We start from the raw sequence: 23,503 nt of genomic DNA on the forward strand, positions 1-23,503 counted from the left end.
TTGGCAAAGGTAGCCTTGAGGAGGAGTTCAGAGTGTATTCAGGACAGTTTCTTATAACAACACGTTATAGAACCAATCAGGGAACACACTATTTTAGATCCAGTAATGTGTAATGAGACAGGATTAATTAATGGTCTCATAGTAAAGGATCCTCTAGGGAAGAGTGATCATAACACGATAGAATTTCACATTCAGTTTGAGGGTGAGAAACTTGGGTCTGAAACTACTGCTTAAGCCTAAATAAAGGCAATTACAAAGGTATGAAGACAGAGTTAGCTAACATGGACTGGGAAACTAGATTAAAAGGACAGACAGTAGATAAGCAGTGGCAGACATTTAAGGAGATATTTCATAATTCTCAACAAAGATATATTCCATTGAGAAAGACTCTACAAGAAGGATGAACCATCCATGACTAAGGAAGTTAAGGATGATATCAAATTCACAAAAAGGCATACAATGTTGTGAAGATTAATGGTAGGCTAGAAGATTGGGAACATTTTAGAAACCAACAAAGGATGACTAAAAAAATAAGAGGGCAAAAATAGATTAAGTAAACTACAAAGAAATATAAAAACAGACTGTAAGAGCTTGTACAAGTATATAAAAAGGATGTAGCCAAAGTAAATATTGGTCCCTTAGAGGATGAGACTGGGGAATTAATAATGGGAAACAAGAAAGTCGCAGAGACCTTAAACAAATATCTTGCATCTGTCTTCATGGTAGAAGATACTAAGAGCATCCCAATAATAGTAGAAAATCAGGGGGCAAAAGGGAGGGAGGAAATTGAAACCATCATCACTAGAGGAAAAGTACAAGGCAAACTAATGGGACTAAGGGCTGACAAGACCCCTGGACCCAATAGCCTGCATCGTAAAAGAAGTGGTTACAGAGATAGTGGATGCATTGGTTGTAATCTTCCAAAATTCCCTAAATTCTGGAAAGGTTCCAACAGATTGGAAAGTCGCAAATGTAACACCCCTATTCAAGAAAGGAGAGACAGAAAGCAGGAAACTTTAGCCTAACCTGTCATTGGGGAATTGCCAGAATCCATTATTAAGGAAGTAGTAGCAGGACACTTAGAAAATCATAATACAATCAAGCAGAGTCAACATGGTTTTATGAAAGGGAAATTATTTTTGACAAATTTGCTGGAGTTCTTTGAGGATGTATCAAGCAGGGTGGATAAAGGGAACCCAGTAGATGTAGTGTATTTGGAATTCTAAAAGGCATTCGATAAGGTGCCACATAAAAGGTTACTACACAAGATAAGAGTTCATGGTGTTGGGGGGTAATATATTAGCATGGAGAGAGGATTGGCTAACTAACAGAAAATGGAGAGTCGGGATAAATGGGTCATTTTCAGGTTGGTAAACTGTAACAAGTGGGGTGCCACAGGGATCAGTGCTGGGGCCTCAACTATTTACAATCTGTGTTAACGATTTGGATGAAGGGACCGAATGTAGTGTAGTCAAATTTGCTGACGAGGCAAAGTTAGGTGGGAAAGCAAGTTGTGAAGAGAACAAAGAATCTGCAGAAAGATATAGATAGGTTAAGTAAGTGGGCAATAATTTGGCAGATGGAGTATAATGTGGGAAAATGTGAGGTTATCCACTTTGGTAGGAGAATAGAAAAGCAAAATATTATTTAATGGAAAGAGACAGAATGCTGTTTAGAGGGATCTGGGTGTCCTCGCACATGAAACACAAAAAGCTATCATGCAGGTACAACAAGTAATCAGGAAGGCAAATGGAATGTTGGCCTTTATCGCAAGGGGGATGGAGTATAAAAGCAGGGAAATCTTGCTACAACTGTAGACGAGACCAAACCTAGAGTATTGCGTACAGTTTTGGTCTCCTTATTTAAGGAGGAATATACTTGCATTGGAGGCAGTTCAGAGAAGGTTCACTAGGTTAATTCCTGGGTGTCTTATGAGGAAAGGTTGAGCAGGTTGGGCCTGTACTCATTGGAATCTAGATGAATGAGGGGTGATCTTATTGAAACATAAAAGATCTGAGGGGGCTTGACAGGGTAGATGCTGAGAGGATGTTTCCTCCCGTGGGGGAATCTAGAACTATGGGGCATAGTTTCAGAATAAGGGGTCGCCCATTTAAGACGGAGATGAGGAGGAATTTCTTCTCTGAGGGTCGTGAATCTTTGGAATTCTCTATCCAAGCTAGCTACGGAAGCCGAGTCATTGAATATATTCAAGGCTGAGACAGTCAGATTCTTGAACTATAGGGGAGTCAAGGGTTATGAGGAACAGGCAGGAAAGTGGAGTCGAGGCCTAGATCAGATCAGCCATGATCTTATTGAATGGGCTCAAGGGGCCGTATGGCCTGCTGCTCCTACTTCTTATATTCTTATGTCAGCTTAGATTACTTGCTTAGTCAGTGAGTGAGGCTCAAACTCTCAACTTCTGGCTTAGAGGCAAGGGTGTTACCTGAGCCACTTGGATAACAGCGATAAGCCAAACCACAATTTCTGTTGCAATAAGACAACTGTTCAAACACTATTACCATAGGAACAAATAAAACAAAAATGCACAACACAATTACCTTCCCTTTAACAATTGTTCCACTCCAGAAACATGTGTTATAAAATGCTTTATTGTTTTTGGCACTAAATTGAGCTTTAAGCCATCTAATACATTATCATCTGTGGGGCTGCAAGCAAAGGTAATGGTTTCAAAATAAAGACATTAAACTTTAGGAGTTACGGTTGGGCAAGAACAGGAAGATGACTGTGACACATAAATATTACTATCGCCTCAAAAACTCAGTGCCTCCTATAACATTTCTCTCTCTTCCATTCAAGTTATGGAACTGATAACAGCTACTGGATCAGCAGGAGGTTAGATGAGGGAAGCTTTAAGACTGAAAAGCCTCCATAATGGTGTAATAATTAATGTTTTGTAGGGGCCAAGTTTCAGCCTGAGTTGCTCCTGTTTTTTTGGAGCAATTGGTTTAGAACGGAGTATCTTAGAAATTGCAATTCTCGGCATTTAGTTTGCTCCAGTTCTAGTCAATTAGAACAGTTTCAGTTTGGAACAGATTTTTTTCTACAAAAGAGGGCGTATCAGGCCACTTATGCCAGTTTTGAAAGTTTAGGCAGTGAAAACATACTCCAAACTAACTTAGAATGGAGTAAGTGTAGATTTTTGTACGCTCAGAAAAACCTTATCTACACTTAGAAAATCAGGCGTAGGTTACAAATCAGGAGTAGGGAATGGGGGGGGGTTTAAAGGGAAGTTTACAAACATTAAACACTTCAGTTTTACAAATAAAGAGCCATCATCAATAATAAATGATAAATAAATCAATAAATCAATCCAAAAAAAAATGAATAAAAAATAAAAAGCAATTAAAAATAAAATAAATAAATAAAACATTTTCTACTTACCGACTGCAGCACCGGGAGTCCTCCAACAGCGTGCTGGGACGGCCCCCCAAGTGTGTCTCTGTCAGTGTCTCTATCTCTCTGTCTGTCTGTCTGTCTCTCACTGTCTGTCAGTGTCTGTGTTTCTGACAGCAAGGGGAGGGGGAGAAGGGGAGGGGGAGAAGGGGAGGGGGAGAAGGGGAGGGGGAGAAGGGGAGGGGGAGAAGGGGAGGGGGAGAAGGGGAGGGGGAGAAGGGGAGGGGGAGAAGGGGAGGGGGAGAAGGGGAGGGGGAGAAGGGGAGGGGGAGAAGGGGAGGGGGAGAAGGGGAGGGGGAGAAGGAGAAGGGGAGAAGGAGAAGGGGAGGGGGAGAAGGGGAGGGGGAGAAGGGGAGGGGGAGAAGGGGAGGGGGAGAAGGGGAGGGGGAGAAGGGGAGGGGGAGAAGGGGAGGGGGAGGAGGGAGGTAGAGTGGGGTGGGGGGATTAGGGAGGGGTGGGGGGATTAGGGAGGAGGGGGGGTTAGGGAGGAGGGGGGGGGTTAGGGAGGAGGGGGGGGTTAGGGAGGAGGGGGGGGTTAGGGAGGAGGGGGGGGTTAGGGAGGAGGGGGGGGTTAGGGAGGAGGGGGGGGTTAGGGAGGAGGGGGGGGTTAGGGAGGAGGGGGGGGTTAGGGAGGAGGGGGGGGTTAGGGAGGAGGGGGGGGTTAGGGAGGAGGGGGGGGTTAGGGAGGAGGGGGGGGTTAGGGAGGAGGGGGGGGTTAGGGAGGAGGGGGGGGTTAGGGAGGAGGGGGGGGTTAGGGAGGAGGGGGGGGTTAGGGAGGAGGGGGGGGGTTAGGGAGGAGGGGGGGGGTTAGGGAGGAGGGGGGGGGTTAGGGAGGAGGGGGGGGTTAGGGAGGAGGGGGGGGTTAGGGAGGAGGGGGGGGTTAGGGAGGAGGGGGGGGGTTAGGGAGGAGGGGGGGGGTTAGGGAGGAGGGGGGGGTTAGGGAGGAGGGGGGGGTTAGGGAGGAGGGGGGGTTAGGGAGGAGGGGGGGGTTAGGGAGGAGGGGGGGTTAGGGAGGAGGGGGGGGTTAGGGAGGAGGGGGGGTTAGGGAGGAGGGGGGGGTTAGGGAGTGGAAGGAGGGGGGGGTGAGGGAGTGGAAGGAGGGGGGGGTGAGGGAGTGGAAGGAGGGGGGGGTGAGGGAGTGGAAGGAGGGGGGGTGGAGGAGAGGAGGGGGGGGATGGAGGAGAGGAGGGAGGGGGGGGATGAGAGTGAGGGCGGGAGGGAGGGAGAAGGGCGGGAGGGAGGGAGAGGGGCGGGAGGGAGGGAGAGGGGCGGGAGGGAGGGAGAGGGGCGGGAGGGAAGGAGAGGGGCGGGAGGGAAGTCGGGTCGGATAGGAGGTGAGCCTTATGCACGCAGCCCCAGTGAGGCCATTCGGCCAGGGCTATGGGCTGCGTGCTTCGGGCCCCTACCACAGTTTTGGGCGCCTGGAGCTACTGCACATGCGCGCCCACTGTAGCGCATGTGCAGAGGTCCCGACACTGTTTTCAGCGCAGGGACCTGGCTCCGCCCCCCCACAGCTTGTACTGCGCCGCGCCCAGCTCTAGAGGGTCTGCAGGGAGCCGGAGAATAGGTGAGTTTTTTTTAGGCGCACTTTGTGGCGCAAAAAACGGCCGTCCAGGTCCGGGCTGCGCCATTTTAGGCGCGGCTCGAAACTTGGGTCCCTAATGTCTAGACTCATTTTACTGAAAGTAATAAAAGACGTTGACTATTATTTAAAATATATTTAAAATATTCAGTAAATGGACAAATAGCTACCAATGTGGATTGCTGCAATTGGACGGTTGTGGATGGATGATGGTTGAAGAATAGCTAAGTCTTTCAGCTCTTACCTCATTCAGCTTGCGTCCAAGCTCCTCTCTCTCCCTCTCCAATCTTCTCCTCTCTTGAGTTGCCAATTCACTCTGGAGAACAGATGGCAGGATTGAAAATCTTTGGTTTCCAAATGACTTAATGAAACCATCACCCTTATGGATCCTAATGTCTTTACAGTAACTGTAAAACTAATTTGTGAATAGAGGTACGCCTCTTTTGAAACATGAATTCAGACACAATGATGTTCTAGAATTATGAAGCACCAGCATACTGAAAACAAAGACTATACCAATTATTTAATTAATACCAATACTAAATACTTCATTGGCTGTAAAGCGCTTTGAGACATCCGGTGGTCATGAAAGGCGTTATATAAATGCAAGTCTTTCTTAATTATTGAATTATCTGTAATAAATATTGTAAAAATTATTTTTAAGTGTACATGTACCCTTCTATGAGGGCCAGTGATTCCTCTTCCCGCTCCACAAAATAGCACATGAACTCCACTTGATAAGACTGCTGCTTAGTTTAGGAACTCAGATTCCACTGTGCGAGGCACTGCTGGTCCAACAACCATGGCAGTACACCAACACAAATTTAAGCTTGTAATAAAAACTTAAATAGTGGATAATCAAGGGGCTATAGGTAGGGAGGAACTTAATACAATCACTATCACTAATGAAGTCGTACTAGCTAAAATAATGGGACTAAAGGCAGACAAGTCCCCTGGACCTGATGCCTTACATCCTAGGGTCTTAAGAGAAGTGGCTGCAGAGATAGTGGATGCATTGGTTGTAATCTACCAAAATTCCCTGGATTCTGGGGTGGTCCCAGCAGATTGGAAAACCGCAAATCTAACGCCCCTGTTTAAAAAAGGAGGCAGACAAAAAGCAGGAAACTAGAGACCAGTTAGCCTAACATCTGTTGTTGGGAAAATGCTGAAGTCCATTATTCAGGAAGCAGTCGCGGGACATTTGGAAAAGCATGATTCAATCAAGCAAAGTCAGCACGGTTTTATGAAAGGGAAATCATGTTTGGCAAATTTGCTGGAGTTCTTTGAAGATGTAACTAGCAGGGTGGATAAGGGGGAACCCATTGGATGTGGTGTATTTGGATTTCCAGACGGAATTCGATAAGGTGCCACATAAGAGGTTACTGCACAAGATAACAGCTCACGGCATTGGGGGTAATATATTAACATGGCTAGAGGATTGGCTAACTAACAGAAAACAAAGAGTCGGGATAAATGGGTCATTTTCCAGTTGGCAGTGACTAGTGAGGTGCAGCAGGGATCGGTGCTGGGGCCTCAACTATTTACAATCTATATGAATGACTTGGATGAACGGACCGAGTGTAATGTAGCCAAGTTTGCTGATGATACAAAGATGGGTGGGAAAGCAAACTGTGAGGAAGGCACAAAAAATCTGCCAAGGGATAAAGACAGGTTAAGTGAGTGGCCAAAAATTTGGCAGATAAGTATAATATGGGAAAATGTGAGGTTATCCACTTTGGCAGAAATAATAGAAAAGCAAATTATTATTTAGCAGAGAAAAATTGCAAAGTGCTGCAGTAGAGAGAGACCTGGGGTCCTTGTGCATCAAACACAAAATGTTAGTATGCAGGTACAGCAAGTAATCAGGAAGGCAAATGGAATGTTGGCCTTTATTGCATGGGGGATAGAGTATAAAAGCAGAGAAGTCCTGCTACAACTGTACAGAGTATTGGTGAGGCCACACCTGGAGTACTGCGCACAGTTTTGGTCTCCGTATTTAAGAAAGGATATACTTGCATTGGAGGCTGTTCACTAAGTTTATTCCGGGGGTGAGGGGGTTGACTTATGAGAATAGGTCGAGTAGGTTGGGCCTATACACATTGGAGTTTAGAAGAATGAAGGGTGATCTTCTTGAAACTTATAAGCTAATGAGGGGGCTCGAAAAGGTGGATGCAGAGAGGATATTTCCACTTATAAGGGAAATTAAAACTAGGGGACATAGCCTTAGAATAAGGGGCCGCCCAATTAAAACTGTGATGAGGAGAAATTTCTTCTCTGTAAATCTATGGAATTCTCTGCCCCAGAGAGCTGTAGAGACTGGGTCATTGAATATATTTAAGGCGGAGATAGACAGATTTTTGAGGAGGTTGAGAGGAGACCTCATTGAATTGTACAAAATATTGAGGGCTTATTTCCATTGGTGGAGGGGTCTATTACGAGGGGGCATAGTTTTTAAGATGGATGGTGGAAGGTTTAGAGGGGATTTGGGGGGGGGGCTTCTTTACGCAGAGTGTTGTGGGGATCTGGAACTCGCTGTCTGGAAGAGTGGTGGATGCTGAAACCCTCACCACTTTTAAGAGATGGTTGGATGGGCACTTAAAGTGCCATAACCTGCAGGGTTACGGACCTAGAGCTGATAATTGGGATTAGACTGGATGACCTTTTGTTGGACGGCGCAGATATAATGCTATGTACTGCAGGGAATCGAATGCGGCCAGGGTGATCTCCTGGACTAGTTTCGATCGCCTGGATGGGTCGGAGAAGAATTTTCCCAGATTTTTTTCTCCCTAAATTGGCCTGGGTTTTTATCACATGGGGATCACATGGCTCCAGTTGGGTGGAGTGTAGAATATTTCAGTATAAAGGGTGTCGCAGTTGTGTGAGGCGGACTGGTTGGGCTGGGTGCTCTTTGCCTTTCCGTCATTGTTCATAGGTTTATATGCAACCTTCAGGGCTGATGACCAAGGGCCGTGCGGCTCTTTGTCGGCCGGCGCGGACACGATGGGCCGAAATGGCCTCCTCCTGCGCTTTAACTTTCTGTGTTTCTAAGGGAGTAAAGGGTTATGGGGAGCGGACAGGGAAGTGGAGCTGAGTCCATGATCAGATCAGCCATGATCTTATTGAATGGCAGTGCAGGCTCGAGGGGCCAAATGGTCTACTCCTGCTCCTATTTCTTATGTTCTTAAAGCAAACAGGATGGCAATGGTAGAATTTAAACATGGGGTTAAAATCATTTTTGAGAGATACAACATTAAACCAGAATAAGTTTCAGGTGATGCAACGGTAAATTGAAGCCTGTTTGATCATAGTGTGTGAGGTGCTGATCAGAGGATCATTTGATCACAATGTTTGGGACTGACCATTTATTCACAGCACGAGGGCTATTGATCAAGGTAAGAAATGGCAGATAGTGGTTTACAATCCATAGACAATTCCAAAGGCAAGGTTGCATATTAATTAAATTAGTTTGCATGCAAACAATACAAGTATGAAGCCACATAACTGGGACCACAGGGTCACCAAACAACACAGCAGGAATGGAGACAAGATATAAACTGGGAGAAAGATAGAACTCATTGTAGAGAATCAAAGGAAGATCAAGGGGTTGCATCCCTACCCAGAGGCACAAGTAATACCATTTTGCTTACCGTACTATTGTTAAAGTGTTTGTAATTACTTTACTTATTCCACATCAATAAAGTCTTTCTCGAATACTTACAACTCGAATGTGCATCTCTCAAAGAATTATATAGAATTTACAACACAGAAACAGGCCATTTGGCCTAATTAGTCTGTGCCAATGTTTATGCTCCACACGAGCCTCCTCCCACACTACTTCATCTGAGTCGCCAGGTTCCACCGTGCAGCCAGTGTGTCAACTGATGCACAAAGGAACGAGTATCTTTCTTCATATTAAATCAAAATAATGATCACCCAGAACAGACACGGTTTCCTCAACCAACATAGTCACTTCTTGAATGCTTCTTTTATCTTTTGTTTGTGCTTGTGCTTGTTTTGATGCTCTAAACAATTGCCTTTATAATAATGATGGGTTGAAATTTTAGGCATGATCACAAGGTACACATTATTTATCCCTCTCCTGGAGGCGGCATTTCCTATAGCAGCATTGTTCCAGCAGGGTACTGAGCAATGCTTGCTTTTCACAATTACCCGTATGCAGTGAATAAACATTAATTATTCCCCGTGTATATATTTTTAAAAACCTTCCCAGCACTTGCATTCCTGATTTCTGCCATGTCACAATACCGATATAACAGCATTTTTGTGGAAACAGATGAATCTCTACTGCACTGCTTTGACTTTAAAAAAAAAATAAATGGAGATTTTTGGTGTGTTAATTTTGATATCACAATTGATGTGGTGAAATCATGATCTGTCACACTCAACTACCATTGCTCGAACAAAAGACATCAAACTGGCTGCTGAGGAAAGCAGCTAAACAGAACAAAAAAAAAGTTGCAACCAAGGGCAACACAGCACCAAATACTTAAGGATTCTAGGGCAGCAATATTAGGGAGTTAAAGAGAGGACAACTGGTATGGGATCCTATCATAGTCCAATCTCTTTAGAAAAATTTTAAATTGAGATGCATCATGAAAGCAAATGGACAACATTCCATTCATTCATGTCAGAGGACACTGTATCCAACATAAGATTCCATCAAGTATATAGTGGTAGAATATGAAAGAAAGACTTGCATTTATATAGCACCCCATAGAGCGTCCCAAAGCGCTTTACAGCCAATGAAGTATTTTTGAAATGTAGTCCCTGTTGTAATGTAGGAAATGTGGCAGCCAATTTGCGCACAGCAACTCCCACAAACAGCAATGTGATACTGACCAGATAATCTGTTTTAGTGATGTTGATTGAGGGATAAATATTGGCCAGGACACTGGTGATAACTCTCCTGCTCTTCTTCGAAATAGTGCCATGTGATCTTTTACGTCCACCTGAGAGAGCAGGTTTAACATCTCATCTGAAAGACAGCAGCTCTGACAGTGCAGCACTGTCAGCCTAGATTTTTGTGCTCAAGTCTCTGGAGCACACAACCTTCTGACTCCAAGGCGAGAGTGCTACTCACTGAGCCACTGTTAACACATAATAAACCAGTGCATACTTTAATCATTCCTATTATTTTTAGATTTGATTACAAATAACTTTTACACCTAACTGGTAGACTACACTATAGTTCATTGCAGTTTTTCTGCCACGAGAACATCATCTTCTACCATAGAGTATGGAAAGTACTACACAAGCACTTCTGTATATTCTGTCAAAATACCTATACACTTGGTAAAGTAAGCTTCAACTAGTATGACAATAGATCTCCTCCCCACTACTGCTCAAGTCCCACAACAAATAGATATCAGAATTTACCTGCTCTTTGTCTTTTTTGATGATGGCACATTTCTTCCCCAGTTCATCTAGCCTCCTGTCCAACCAATCTCGCCTCTGATTAAGCACACCGGCATCAGTTTGGCCCTTCTCTGCACAGCCAGAAATAACCATTTTAGAATAGAAAGCAAGAATAATTTATAGGCATTTAAACTCAGACAGTATGGCATTCAACAAAATGGTTGAAATCAAAATCTTACCGAATGATTCCCTGATCAGATCATAGACCCCAACTACTGCAGTTTTACTTTGCACTGAATTAAAACTTATTTCCAAGTATTGAGAGCCAACGCAATTAATACCCCACATTTCCTACAAATTATACTTTCTCTTTCATACCTAACTTATTTACCACTTAGAAAAAATGTAGGTGGGTGTACTTTCAATAAGAAGCATTCTCATTCCCCTTCTGTGGGACACAGTGTCAGCTGTGGCTCAGTGGGTAGCACTCTCACCTCTGGGTCAGATGGTTGTGGGTTCAAGTCCCACTCCAGAGACTTGAGCACAAAAATCTAGGCTGACACTCCAGTGCAGTGCTGAGGGAGTGCTGCACTGTCAGAGGTGCCGTCTTTTGGATAAGATGTTAAATCTGCTCTCTCAGACAGACGCAAAAGATCCCATGGCACTATTTCGAAGAAGAGCAGGCGAGTCATCCCGGTCTCCTGGCTAATATTTATCCCTCAATCAACATAAAAACAGATTATCTGGTCACCCTCACATTGCTGTGTGTGGGAGCTTGCTGCGAGCAAATTGGCTGCCGCATTTCCCACATTCTTTCTAAGTACGGCGGGAAAACACTCTTACTAAATTTGTCAAACATCAATTTGCCGTCTAAAATTCTGTGCTGGCTGCTCCCTTGACTAATCATTGTTTTTGTAAATGCTTAACTCATTTTATCTGATTCTCTTGCCCACCACGACCACTGTATGATAACATTTCAGTGAAAGGATTTAACCTTAAAGTTTTTTTTTCTCCCAGAAAGAAGGTACTCACTCATTCTATGATTTACTTGATAATCCAGACTGAACTTCTTCACATCGGAAGAGATGGCTTTCTCGGTGCCGAGTCTTACCAGGTTCACATCTCCACAGTTCCCTAAAGAGAAAAAGCATTGAATAATTAACAAATTGGCAGCACTTCTTTTTCTGGTACTAAGTGTACAAACTCATGACTTGTCAACAGCAATCAAATTGGTCAACAATTTTTGTTTAAAAAGGTTGCCACTATTATTTAATTACACTTAAAAATAAACACTTCTATATCTTTAAATGGGTTGCAATCTGTTGTTCTGTTGATCAGAAATGTCACTTAGCATTTCCCTGATGTCGTTAGCCAAGTGTATAATTAATTTTTCATTCCCCATTACTTGGTAGGTGTGAAGCCAAGAGAGCAAGTGTGTAGAGGAGAGGCAGAGAGAGAATATCTCCCATGGCAATGCTCATGGCGAGTAATAGGATTCACTGTTTTAGAAGAATCAGGGTGTACATGCCACATAGCAGATACCGTCAGGGTCATGCATTTATTAACGACTGATTAAGTCAAACTTCAGTTTTGGTAAATAGCATTTTTAAATCAAACTTCAATTTTGTTGAATAGCATTTTGGAATTTTTAAAATGTCGCTTCGGAGATTGAATTCCACAAACTTTAATTAAAAAAACTGGTATACCCAAGCATTTATCCTTATCTTTGCACTTCAACTTAAAATCAACAATGATTTTCTTCATGAGGTCGTCAATGGCTGCGTTTGATGGTGCACAGACAAGAATCCTGGACCGTTTAGTTCTAATGCTCCTGTTGTTGGATGGTTTAACATTCTCTTGTTCCTAGATTTGGAAGGTATAAACAAGCATGAGAAAGTAGTGGGGAAGTATCTCTGACAAATATCTCCTACCTTATTGCCTTTTAAATAAATCACTAAAAGTTGCAACAAAGGTCAGCAAGGCAATAAAAAAACCCCAAGTACTATGTTTATTTCTAGAGGTATAGGGCTAGGCCGCCAAGCTGCTCCTTCCACTCCCAGCAGTCTGCGCGACCATCGGAGCAGGCCGGGCAGCGGAAGGAGCAGCATGGTGGCATACCACTCCAGGGAGCAGCAAGTGCTGGAGCAGGAGAGCAACGGCAGTGAAAAGGGACGTCATTAAGATCCAGGTCGGTGATTGCAGTGTGGGCCAGTACAGCAGGAGCGGCGAGGTCGGGGCGAAGGAGCAGCGAGAGATTGTAGAGGGACGTGATCGGGGCCCAGGAGAGGCGTGAGCTTGGGACCCAGAAGAGGTGAGGGCCCAGGGGCAGCATGGGCCAGCCCACACAGCGGTATGTGTGCGCACTAAGTCTGTGCAGCAAAGCTGGTCTCCAGTCGTCTTGGTTAATCCTTGCTACTGGACCAAGACCTAGCTCTGTCAAGCCCGTGTGGTGGCTGGTGTGCAATGGTCATCACACGTTAAAAAATCCAAGCACAGGCATCTTCCACCCTTCAAGATTTAGTTCAAACCTGGAATTTTGGGTCCTTCATTGAAACACCTGTGAACTTTTTGACATGGAAGCAAGTCATCCTCGACTCGAGGGATTGCCTATGATGATGATGAGAGGTATAGAATTGAAAAGTAGGGAAGTTATGATAAACCTGTATCGAACCTTGGTTAGATCATACTTAGAATACTGCGTACAGTTCTGATTGCCATATTATAAAATGGTTAGAGAGGCACTGGAGAGAGTGCAGAGAAGATATACAAGGATGATACCAGAAATGCAAGGGTATATATATCAGGAAAGGATAAACAGGCTGGGTCTCTTGAAAAAAGGCTGACGTAAGCGAGGTCTTTAAAATTATGAAAGGTTTTGATAGAGTGGACAGAGAGAGAATGTTTCCGCTTGTGGGGAATAGCATGACTAGAGACCATCAATATAAAATAGTCACCAAGAAATCCAATAGGGAATTCAGAAGAAACTTCTTTACCCAAAGAGTGGGGAAAATGTGGAACTTGCTACCACAGAGAGTGGTTGAAGGCAATAGTATAGATGCATTTAAGGGGAGAAGGGAATAGAGTGTTATGGTGATAGATTTAGATGAAAAAAAGACAGGAGGAGGCTAGAGTAGAGAATGGACTGGTTGGGCCGAATGGCCTGTTTTTGTACCGTATATCCTGTGTAATCCTAAAGGATAAATTGGCGCAAATTTAAATATTGAAGATTTTGTTTTTGGGAGGGGGAATGAGAATAAAATAATAATACCCCTGAAGTTAAATGCAACTGTTTCTTCTTTATCAATTTTCCTAAACATAAAGTAAACAAAAATCACACAAGGGTTGGACTGACGACTCTAAAGGAACATTTGTGTGGCCATTTTCTTAATGTGCATTAGTTATCTGAAGTAGTAGTTAAACCAGGGAGCTACGAGACACATTAGTGGACCATTACATGATGCTACACAGAGATTCTAATTTCTTGAAGCAAAGGAAGTACTGGGGGAGGCCAGATATCACTCTTTGGGTGAGGGAGGCAGTCACGCTAGGCCACTCAAGAACATTCTAGAAACCACCTGTGAATGATACTGACAAAGGCCAGGGAACAATCATCGGCTTGTCGCTCCAGCTGAGGAATGATGAGTGACATGGAGCAAGTCTAAACAGCAATAGGAGGTAAAGGCGAAGTGAATCAATTGTATTTAATTCTTACTGCTTCCCCCAGACTTTTATCTATATTTTTGTCGTGCCTGGATCCCCAACAGAACCCAGGATCCAAGGTCTAGGATTGGCATAACTTTCAACCACTAAAACATAAATATTTCCCATTTTGAAGCTGGTAGTTCAATTCTGTCTTAAAAGACTCATCTGTCTCAGAACTACATAGCTACAGTTCATCTAGTGATGGCAGTACCTCATTCAGCAAACGATGCAGGAATCCAACAATGGTTTTCGATTTTCCTGTTCCAGGGGGCCCCTGTATGAGACAGACTTTGGGAATTCTTGGTTGTTTAACCATCGAGAACGCCATGTTAATAGCTTTCTGCTGATGCCCGTTGTAATCGTTCTGTGCAGGGAAAGGGAAATAGAAAATACAGGGTCTGAAACAGTGAGCAGCCACACATTGTTTAAATAATAATCTTCGCACAGAAAACATACCAGTGTGCTAAGTTTTTGCTGCTGTCCTGATGAGCAATGCTTATGATATTATGTACTTTTTGAAGGGGAGGGCATGAGGGGAAGGGAAAGGGAGAGACATGGACAATGTTTTGGTAGGATATTTGATACTAAATTTGAGTCAAATAATACTCACTGTTGTCTAGTTTAGAAACTTTAATTTTTGCATGAGCAGTTTCAAACAAATTGCATTACTATATATTATCTTTAGCCGAACCTCCACTACAATCATATGCATACATCAAAAAGTAATCTCACTTTGAGTTCTACTCATGAAACAAGCAAGGTCATCTCTATGCATTTTCATTACTAATATAGGAGTGATTGAACAGAATATACAGCACAGTAAATGGAGCAGAAAAGCTCCTTTCACATGAACTAAGCAAAAATGGTTTAAAATGTTCTAATTTACATTCAACAGATACAGGCCCCTTCATTAGAAGAGGCTAAACCATTACTATATAACATTTAAGACTCTAGCTTTCAGATTGTACGTTTTAGAAGATTTAACAGCTTTCACGCCAAATTTTCATTGATTTAAATTGCATAAACCACCGAACATTGCAAAATTAAATGTATTAGTGGAACACAGCTACAAAAATTGAGATTACTTTGTATGTGCACTAATTTTATGGTAATTATGTATTTACTGAGGCATACAAAAGCATGTGCCTTACACTAAACATCCGTAAGACAAAGGGTCCTCCACCAGCCTGTCCTCGCCGTTCAGCACTGCCTCCCCAGTCATAAACATCCACGGCGCGGCCCTGGACAACGTGAACAATTTCCCATATCTCGGGAGCCTCATATCAACAAGAGCAGACATTGATGACGAGATTCAACACCGCCCCCATTGCGCCAATGCAGCCTTCTGCCGCCTGAGGAAAAGAGTGTTCGAAGACCAGGCCCTCAAATCTGCCACCAAGCTCATGGTCTACAGGGCTGTAGTAATACCCACCCTCCTGTATGGCTCAGAGACATGGACCATGTACAGTAAATACCTCAAGTCGCTGGAGAAATACCACCAACGATGTCTCCGCAAGATCCTACAAATTCCCCGGGAGGACAAGCGCACCAACATCAGTGTCCTCGACCAGGGCAACATCCCCAGCATTGAAGCACTGACTACACTTGATCAGCTCCGCTGGGCAGGTCACATTGTCCACATGCCAGATACAAGACTCGCAAAGCAAATGCTCTATTGGAACTCCTTCACGGCAAATAAGCCAAAGGTGGATAGAGGAAATGTTACAAGGACACCCTTAAAACCTCCCTGATAAAGTGCAACATCCCCACTGACACTTGGGAGTCCCTGGCCAAAGACCACCCTAAGTGGAGGAAGTGCATTAGGGAGGGCGCTGAGCTGAGCACCTCGAGTCTCATCGCCGACAGCATACAGAAATCAAGCACAGGCAGCAGAAAGAGCATGCGGCAAACCTGTCCCACCCTCCCTTACCCTCAACGACTATCTGTCCCACCTGTGACAGAGACTGTGGCTTTCGTATTGGACTGTTCAGCCATCTAAGGACTCAGGGTCAATGAGATAAGAGATGAGGTAAAGTTGTAAAACAACTAGGAAGCTACAGGATAATAAAGCCAAATTCAAAGGAGTCGCCCTGGGTAAGAGATAGTGTGTAAATACTGAATGCCAATTAATCAAGATAATGTTCACACACGGGAAGGGAGACTCCCAACTTGGTAATAACTTTGAGGCGAGAGACAAGTTGAGATAACAGCAGAATGTCTCTGTATCTTGTAGAAACAAGCAAGCAATTAATAGCAACACACATGGTTAACTGAGAGACAAAAAAGGTATAAAGATAGACAAGCTTGGACAGTCCAGAGCGAGAACAACACTTAACAGAAGCAGGGACCAGAGTCAGGACCGGATTGATCACCCGGGACCTATTGTGTAACTATGAGAGTATGTTTAGTTGAACAGAGTTAGTATTTTGAGCGGAAAGGAACACCTTTTCTGTAGAGTTAACCAGAGTTAAATAGAGTATAAGTGGTGAGTCTTGTACTACTTCTGCATCGGAGAATTATAGAGTATAAGTAGTGAGTCTTGTACTTTTCCTGTATCAAGCGAACATTAACGATACTGTAATTTGTCTAGTGTGTAATTTGATATTTAACTCCGGAACCGTCACAGGCAACTACTAGTCACATGACTAACAAAATTGCCGCTTGTGCAACATGGGTAATTATTTTTTTGCAAATGTTGCTAGATTTTACTTACAGCATCGTCCCACTTTGCGCCCTCCACCAAGTCTCGCTGAGTAAAGCATGAGGAATTTGCTGAAAGAATTGGCCTGATCAACGGATTCTTGGATAGAAAAAGCAATCCTTTGAACTGACGTATGGTGGTCACAAGGGAACCGATTACGTCACATCTCACTGGCTGGTTTTTCACTGCACTGACATTTCCTCGTGTTTTGATTGAAAGATGAAGAATTGTCGGCGAATCACGCCCTGTTCAAAAAGGAAATCAGGTGAAAGGCAGTTGTAAAAGACCAGAAATAAAAGAGAGGAAGTTCAACTTCAAAAATCTGTTTTCTGCCCTACAAACAGGAAACAAAGAATGGGTTATAAAAACAACAAAAATTGTCAAAAAAGATGACAACTTATGAAGGAAATAGATTTTATATTCCAAGCCAGTGATTGTGAGCGTCAAACATTTCTTGATCAGATTGAGCACTGGATAGATACAAGGTGATTGAACACTGCAACCAACATATGCAAGTCAAACTCCATATAGTATAAACAAGTCAATGTTCTAGCAATTATGCATTTCACAACCATGAAAACATTGGTCTATGATTCCGTTGTCAATCCAGACTGCCTCTGAGAGCAAACATGGGGAGGCCTCCTGTATATTTGCTCTCTGGGTCTCCACGTCAATAGCAGAGCCCCAGTGTGTTTACTGAGTGCAGCTCCTTACATAAAATGTAAAAGCAGAAAATGATGCACAGAAGTTGCTCTTCAATTGGAAAAAGTAATAGCACCTGTGGTTATAAAGCTCCTTCCACAAACTGTCCTGCAGGTCTTAATCTGATTAGTAACTTCTACTGCATCAGTGCAATATTACCATTTTACAGATTTTGGGTCTGCATGAGATGCACTCTAGTTCAGCATCAGTAATGTCTTCTATAAGCAGATGCTATGTCCCTTCCAATCAGGAATTTAGCTTTACTATCCAATATCTAGTCATATGATAGCATGACCCAGGGGTTCATAACAATGGCTCGGATTTTGCGGTGGTAATCATGGCAAAACTGTCTGGTTCGCTGTCATTACTCCTCTGAAACCAACTGCGATTTCAGGATTGTCTGCAGGTGCAGAAAGACGTGGAAATGGTGAAGTTGCTGCCAGTCATTCCCTGCTCCGCCACAGGTTGCGCCCCATAGCTGGCAATCACTGAAATCACTTGAACTGATGAAAACTTGCCCTTTTCACTCGAATATCACTGTTAAAAACTCCATGAAAAGTTATGCTTCATTCAGTGAGGGAGAACTGGGAACTTAACGGCGTTCTGAACAATAGCTAATGCTAAATAACCATTCTGGCCCTGAAAAATGAATTTATACTTGCGGAATGTCAAATTTCTCCATTATGATAAAAATTACAGGTTGAACCTCTCTTATCCGGCACCCTCGGGACCTGGTCTGTGCCGGATAAGGGATTTTGCTGGACAAGCGGTGGTCTCGTTAAATTGGATGGCACAGGTACTGAGTAAGGGATATCGGGGCTGGCTGGCTTGGGGCTGGGAGTGTGGCAGAGAAATCGTTGGGGGGGGGATCGCGGGGTCAGGCCAACGATTGTGGGAGTCGGCAACGAGGAAGATCTTCAATTTGTTCATGTCGGAGTTCTGCGCATGCGCCACCCGGTGGCCGGGAATGGTGCCGGACGAGGGGTGGTGCCGGATAAGGAAGGTTCAACATGTACTAGATTTTTAAAATTATTAAAACATTTTGTTTTTAAAGTTTATGGTATCTCAGCTTCTACCTTAACCCCTTGTCCCAATCTTTATTTCACTCTCTGTAAAAACATTTTTAAAAATGAATGAAAAAAGCTGCCTTTTATTTCCTGGTTTGCTGTCTGAGAGAATTCTTCAATGTAATTGGCTGCTTAAACAGCTTGATGACATCACTGCTGCTGTACGCTGGCGATCTCCCTATTGACAGACCTAAAATCAAAGTAACTTCGAGAAAACTCGTGTTTTCGCCACAGATATTGTGATATCTTGTGGACAGCTTTCTTCGAGGTCAACGGAGATCGCAGTCACTTTGCTGCTAAATGCAAATTCCAGGCCTATGGAACTCCATGTGAACTGGATACTCTAAACCCGCACGTGTTCCCTCGTTTGTTTCTACAATCTTCCAAAAGGTGGCCTGATAAACAGTTCAGTGAGGCGACACTAATTATAACCCAAGGGTCAGCCTTGGCTTAGTAGTAGCACTCTCACCTGAGTCAGGAGGTTGTGGCTCCAAGCCCCACTACATCATCTAGGCTGACACTCGAGTGTAGCACTGAGCGATGTGGTGATTTTCAGATGAGACATTAAACCAGAAGTCAAGTCTGTTTTTTCAAAAAATATTCCATGGCACTATTGGAAGAAGGACAGGGAGCTCTCCTGGTGTCAGGCCCAAAGTTTATCCCTCAAACATGACCAAAAAAACCTGTTTATTTGGTCATTTATCTCACTGTTGTATGTGGGACCTTGTCGTGCAGAAATTTGCTGCTGCAATTCCCTATATTACAACAGTAACTACACTTCAAAATTTATTTAATTGGCTGTGAAGTGCTTAAGGATGTATTGAGAATGTCAAAGGCACTATATAAATGCAAGTTCTTTCTTAACAGCCTTATTTATAAATAATGTGAACGAACAGAATAGTACTTAGGGAATTCAAATCGAATTTGTAACATTCCTCATAACAAAATAACCAAAGCATGTCACAATATCCCAGTTTTCACTGTTCTCTGAAATTGGTCAGCATCAAGCTTAAGGATAGAGCTCTCTCTCCGAACCCACACCCCAAAAGTTGTATGTTGTGGATTTAACCTCGGTTAAGCTGAATACAACTTAATACCAACATCTTGATATAAATTATCAAAGTATGCTTAGGATTCAGGGACTACAGCATTTTGTTTGAACTGTCAAAAAGGTTTTGAACTTCAGAATTATACTTAGAATCTTGACTCTATGACTTCATATCAAACCCATATTATACTTCTCGCCTTTGAGTCAGAAGGTTGTGGGTTCAAGTCTCACTCCAAGGACTTGAGCACAAAGAAATCTAGGCTGACACTGCAGTGCAGTGCTAAGGGAGGACTGCACTGTCGGAGGTGTCGTCTTTCGGATGAGACGTTAAACCGAGGCCCCGTCTGCTCTCTCAAGTGGACGTAAAAGATCCCATGGCACTATTTCGAAGAATAGCAGGGGAATTATCCCCGTGTCCTGGCCAATATTCATCCCTCAACCAAAACAAAAACAGATTATCTGGTCATTATCACATTGCTGTTTGTGGGAGCTTGCTGTGCGCAAATTGGCTATCATGTTTCCCACATTACATCAGTGACTACACTCCAAAAGTACTTAATTGTCTGTAAAGCACTTTGAGATGTTCGGAGGTCATGAAAGGCACTATATAAATCCAAGTATTTCTTTCTTTAACCAAAAATCCCTTCTGAGCCAAAGTGAAGTCTGAAAACAACATCCTCTAACTCAAACCATTTTATTGCAATTATTGAAGTGTCGCTATATATAGTGCCAGATGACTGATTTTTTTCTTTAAAAAACCATGTGAAAAGTGCATTTGTATTCAGTGGAATGTTTTGTTTTAATTTTGTTTGCAGGGACTTGAACTGCCTTCCTCAATGATCTGCCGCTAAAAGCTGATTACTGGAAAAGGAACATTTAGCTTTTAATCTCCGACACAAGACAGAATTATGTCTCTGCACTCCTACTAAGCTCACCAGTTGAACAGCGCGATGTCCTCGAGATGTGGCCTATATGAGGGACTGGAATCTCAATCATCATATCCCCTTCTTCTGGCATGTAGTAATTCTGATTTTGGGGCAGCCAGAGAAACACAACATCATCCTCCTTAGGGTATAGCTGTTTTACAAGTTCACGGTCATGCAGTGCAACTGAGTAAACAAAGATACTGCAGTAAGCAAGTATTCAACACAATACTGATATCTATATGCACAGCATCGCAGCATAAAAGCAATTTTCTGTCGTCATTTTGCTCACAATTAGATTGAAAACGAAGCTGTCATGACTGGAATGGACCCTCTAGGTTAACATTAGACTCAGAGCAACTGGATTATCAGCGACACAATTCACTTCCAAAGGAATGCACCGTTTAAATTTGCTGTGTGTAGTCCACATGGTTGGCTCACTCGAGAACACGACAATGAGTCACTTAGTAGCTGCAGGCTTAAACCACTGCATTCTTAATCTGTACTATGTTAGCATTCTCAATCTGTACTAGGTTAGCTGAAATAAAGTAGTCATAGCCTCAACCCATTTCATTATAGAAGTATATGAAACAAATTTTTAGAAGTATAAAAAAACAAAATTAAACCACCCAATGGGGCATCTTTTTATTGCTCATTCGTGACCAAACACAAAAGTGTTTCTATTTTCATTATTTTAAGTTTTCTGTTGTAATGGAAAATGATCTCACAATGTTGATCTCCTTTAGCAAAAACCCTTTGCAGGCTAAAACTTTAAACAGCAAATGTGAATAAGTTCCGTGAGGATGAGATCAAAGGATGATTATCCTTTAACACCAATAATTAGTTCTGGACTCATCACATTTGTTACAATACAAGGAACTATTTAAAGTGGGCTGGGTTATAAGGCAATTAAACAATCCCAGCCGCATACAAACCAAATATGAATTGTTCCAGGGTGCACTTGCACAATAGATCATTGCTGCATAGCAGTTTTGTTTCAAACCAATGCTAAATTTGTAATATAAATTCAAAGTCAAGGCACAACTTGATTTTAAGAGCAAAGCAGGAGGATAAAGTCTCAATTTGCTCCACATTGCCGTGAAGCTTCACACCAATGCTACGAAGTTTAAATTCACCCAAGTTCCACATAAAATTGTGATTCTGGAGGGAAAGCAATTTTTGGGACTAAAGAGTAGAAGCTTCACTCCTCTGTTCTCACCTTGAAAATCTGCACGGTTTATTTGACGCTCCATACGATAGTTCTTCAGAGTCAGATAGTTCTGAATCATTCTATTTGTCTGCTTGGACTCTGTCACTTCATGAGCTAGCTGTATAAAAGGAATGCTGCAATTTAGGGTTACAATTAAAAATACTTCAGTGAGACCTGTCAGTCATCATATTTGCCAACCGCTATTCAGTCCTGTGATGCAACAAGGATTATACGTACTAAACTATCTTTTTTTTTAAAAAAGCCTATTCCTATCCTCCACGTAATATAGAAATACCTCCAAGTTCATTACTTTGACACCTGATGAAGTGAGGAAAAGCCAATCGTATAGATTTGTTAAATAACAATCCGGCTCACAATTACGCACTAGTATCCCTGTGTGATGAAGTGTTCATTTCTGGTAAACGACCTCGATGATTGGCTTTGTTCTGGATGTGTTGTAGATTAATGCAGTGATTTTTATTTTACACAATACCTCTTTCATCTGAAGGCTTACCATAACATGCATTTTTCTACTGTCCCACTCTTTGTAAACTGGAATGCAGACAGTCTAAAAAATGGACCAGAAAATGTAATTGCATATGGAAGTCTTGGAACTGAAGAGAGTTGAATTCTGAACTGGTTGAATATACAATATGAGATTGCGTAGTGTAAATGTGGGCTTCTTTGTTCTTTGAATGTATTTTGACCCTCACCAAGCAAGAAGAATATGCTCTCCTACAGCTTTCCTGCTGGTGTAGCAAGTTTATGCAGTGATTAGCCAAGCCATGCAGACCAGGGAAAGCCAGACATTTGATCCGAGGTCTGCTTTGTATTAGCTGATATAAACAGGGTTGGGTTGAAATCCTCCAGAGTTCCTGCTCCTGAACCCTAGTGAAATTGACATTTGTATGTGGAAAATAATGCCACACAAGGTAGAATTGCTGGCTGACGATGTGCACAGTCACTTGTGTGAGGTAACAGAGCAACCAGGACCGATGGAACCATATGTCGGTAAGGAGTCAATATGCAGAAGGGAAGGGGAGAAAAAATTGTCACAGCAAATGTCCAAAAGGGGGAACAAAAGGTCCCAAGGCTAGGGATGGGGGAAGGGGAACGGACACCACCCGTTTAAGAGTCTTGCACAAACTTCTGGACTTCCATCTCTCTGACCTTAACCAGCACATCCTCAGTAATAGCCCGACACAGAGCTCTCTGCAGTCCCTCAAGAACCTACCTTTAAGCCCTCTCCTCTCCATCATCTACATACTTGCAACTGGTGGCATCATTTTTAGGCGTGGGATAAACTTCTAGTTATGCTGACAATATCCAATTTACACACACTCACGCACAGGATTGGGTTCACATTTTGAGATATAAATCATGTACTCCACAGGCAGTTTCCATTCAATGGCCCCAAGTTTCCACATGATTTGCTCCTGATTTTTTAGGAGCAACTGGTGGAGAACGGAGTATCTTAGAAATCGGAATTCTCCACATTTAAGTTTTCTGCAGTTCTAGTCAGGTAGAACAGTTTCACTTTTGAACAGAATTTTTTTTTCCAAAGGGGGCGTGTCCAGCCACTGACGCCTGATTTGAAAGTTTCCACAGTGAAAACGTACTCCAAACTAACTTAGAATGGAGCAAGTGAAGATTTTTGTAGGCCTGAAAAAACCTTGTCTACACATTAAAAAATCAGGCGCAGGTTACAAATTAGGCGTCCGGAACGAGATGGAGGGGTGGGGTGGGGGGTGGGGAAGGGAAGTCATTACATTCTACAA

At 43.0% G+C, this 23,503-nt stretch overlaps 1 protein-coding gene across 9 annotated transcripts in view; it reads right to left on the reverse strand.

Moving 5' to 3' along the window:
* Window positions 1-23,503, reverse strand: part of setx (senataxin) — a 96,263-nt gene that overhangs the window by 20,680 nt on the left and 52,080 nt on the right. For 8 of the 9 annotated variants that reach the window (XM_070863856.1, XM_070863851.1, XM_070863853.1 and 5 more), the window contains 8 exons: window positions 21,735-21,843; window positions 20,528-20,701; window positions 16,788-17,020; window positions 14,286-14,438; window positions 12,079-12,235; window positions 11,405-11,506; window positions 10,394-10,503; window positions 5,241-5,312 (listed from right to left, as the gene is read on the reverse strand). In XM_070863856.1, coding sequence (XP_070719957.1) covers window positions 5,241-5,312; window positions 10,394-10,503; window positions 11,405-11,506; window positions 12,079-12,235; window positions 14,286-14,438; window positions 16,788-17,020; window positions 20,528-20,701; window positions 21,735-21,843 — 1,110 coding nt within the window. Of the gene's footprint in view, window positions 1-2,584; window positions 2,667-5,240; window positions 5,313-10,393; window positions 10,504-11,404; window positions 11,507-12,078; window positions 12,236-14,285; window positions 14,439-16,787; window positions 17,021-20,527; window positions 20,702-21,734; window positions 21,844-23,503 lie in introns of those variants that run through there. The other variant, XM_070863859.1, reaches the window with a different exon arrangement.

This window comes from Pristiophorus japonicus, chromosome 20 (assembly GCF_044704955.1).
Source record: "Pristiophorus japonicus isolate sPriJap1 chromosome 20, sPriJap1.hap1, whole genome shotgun sequence".
NCBI classification, from domain to species: domain Eukaryota; kingdom Metazoa; phylum Chordata; class Chondrichthyes; family Pristiophoridae; genus Pristiophorus; species Pristiophorus japonicus.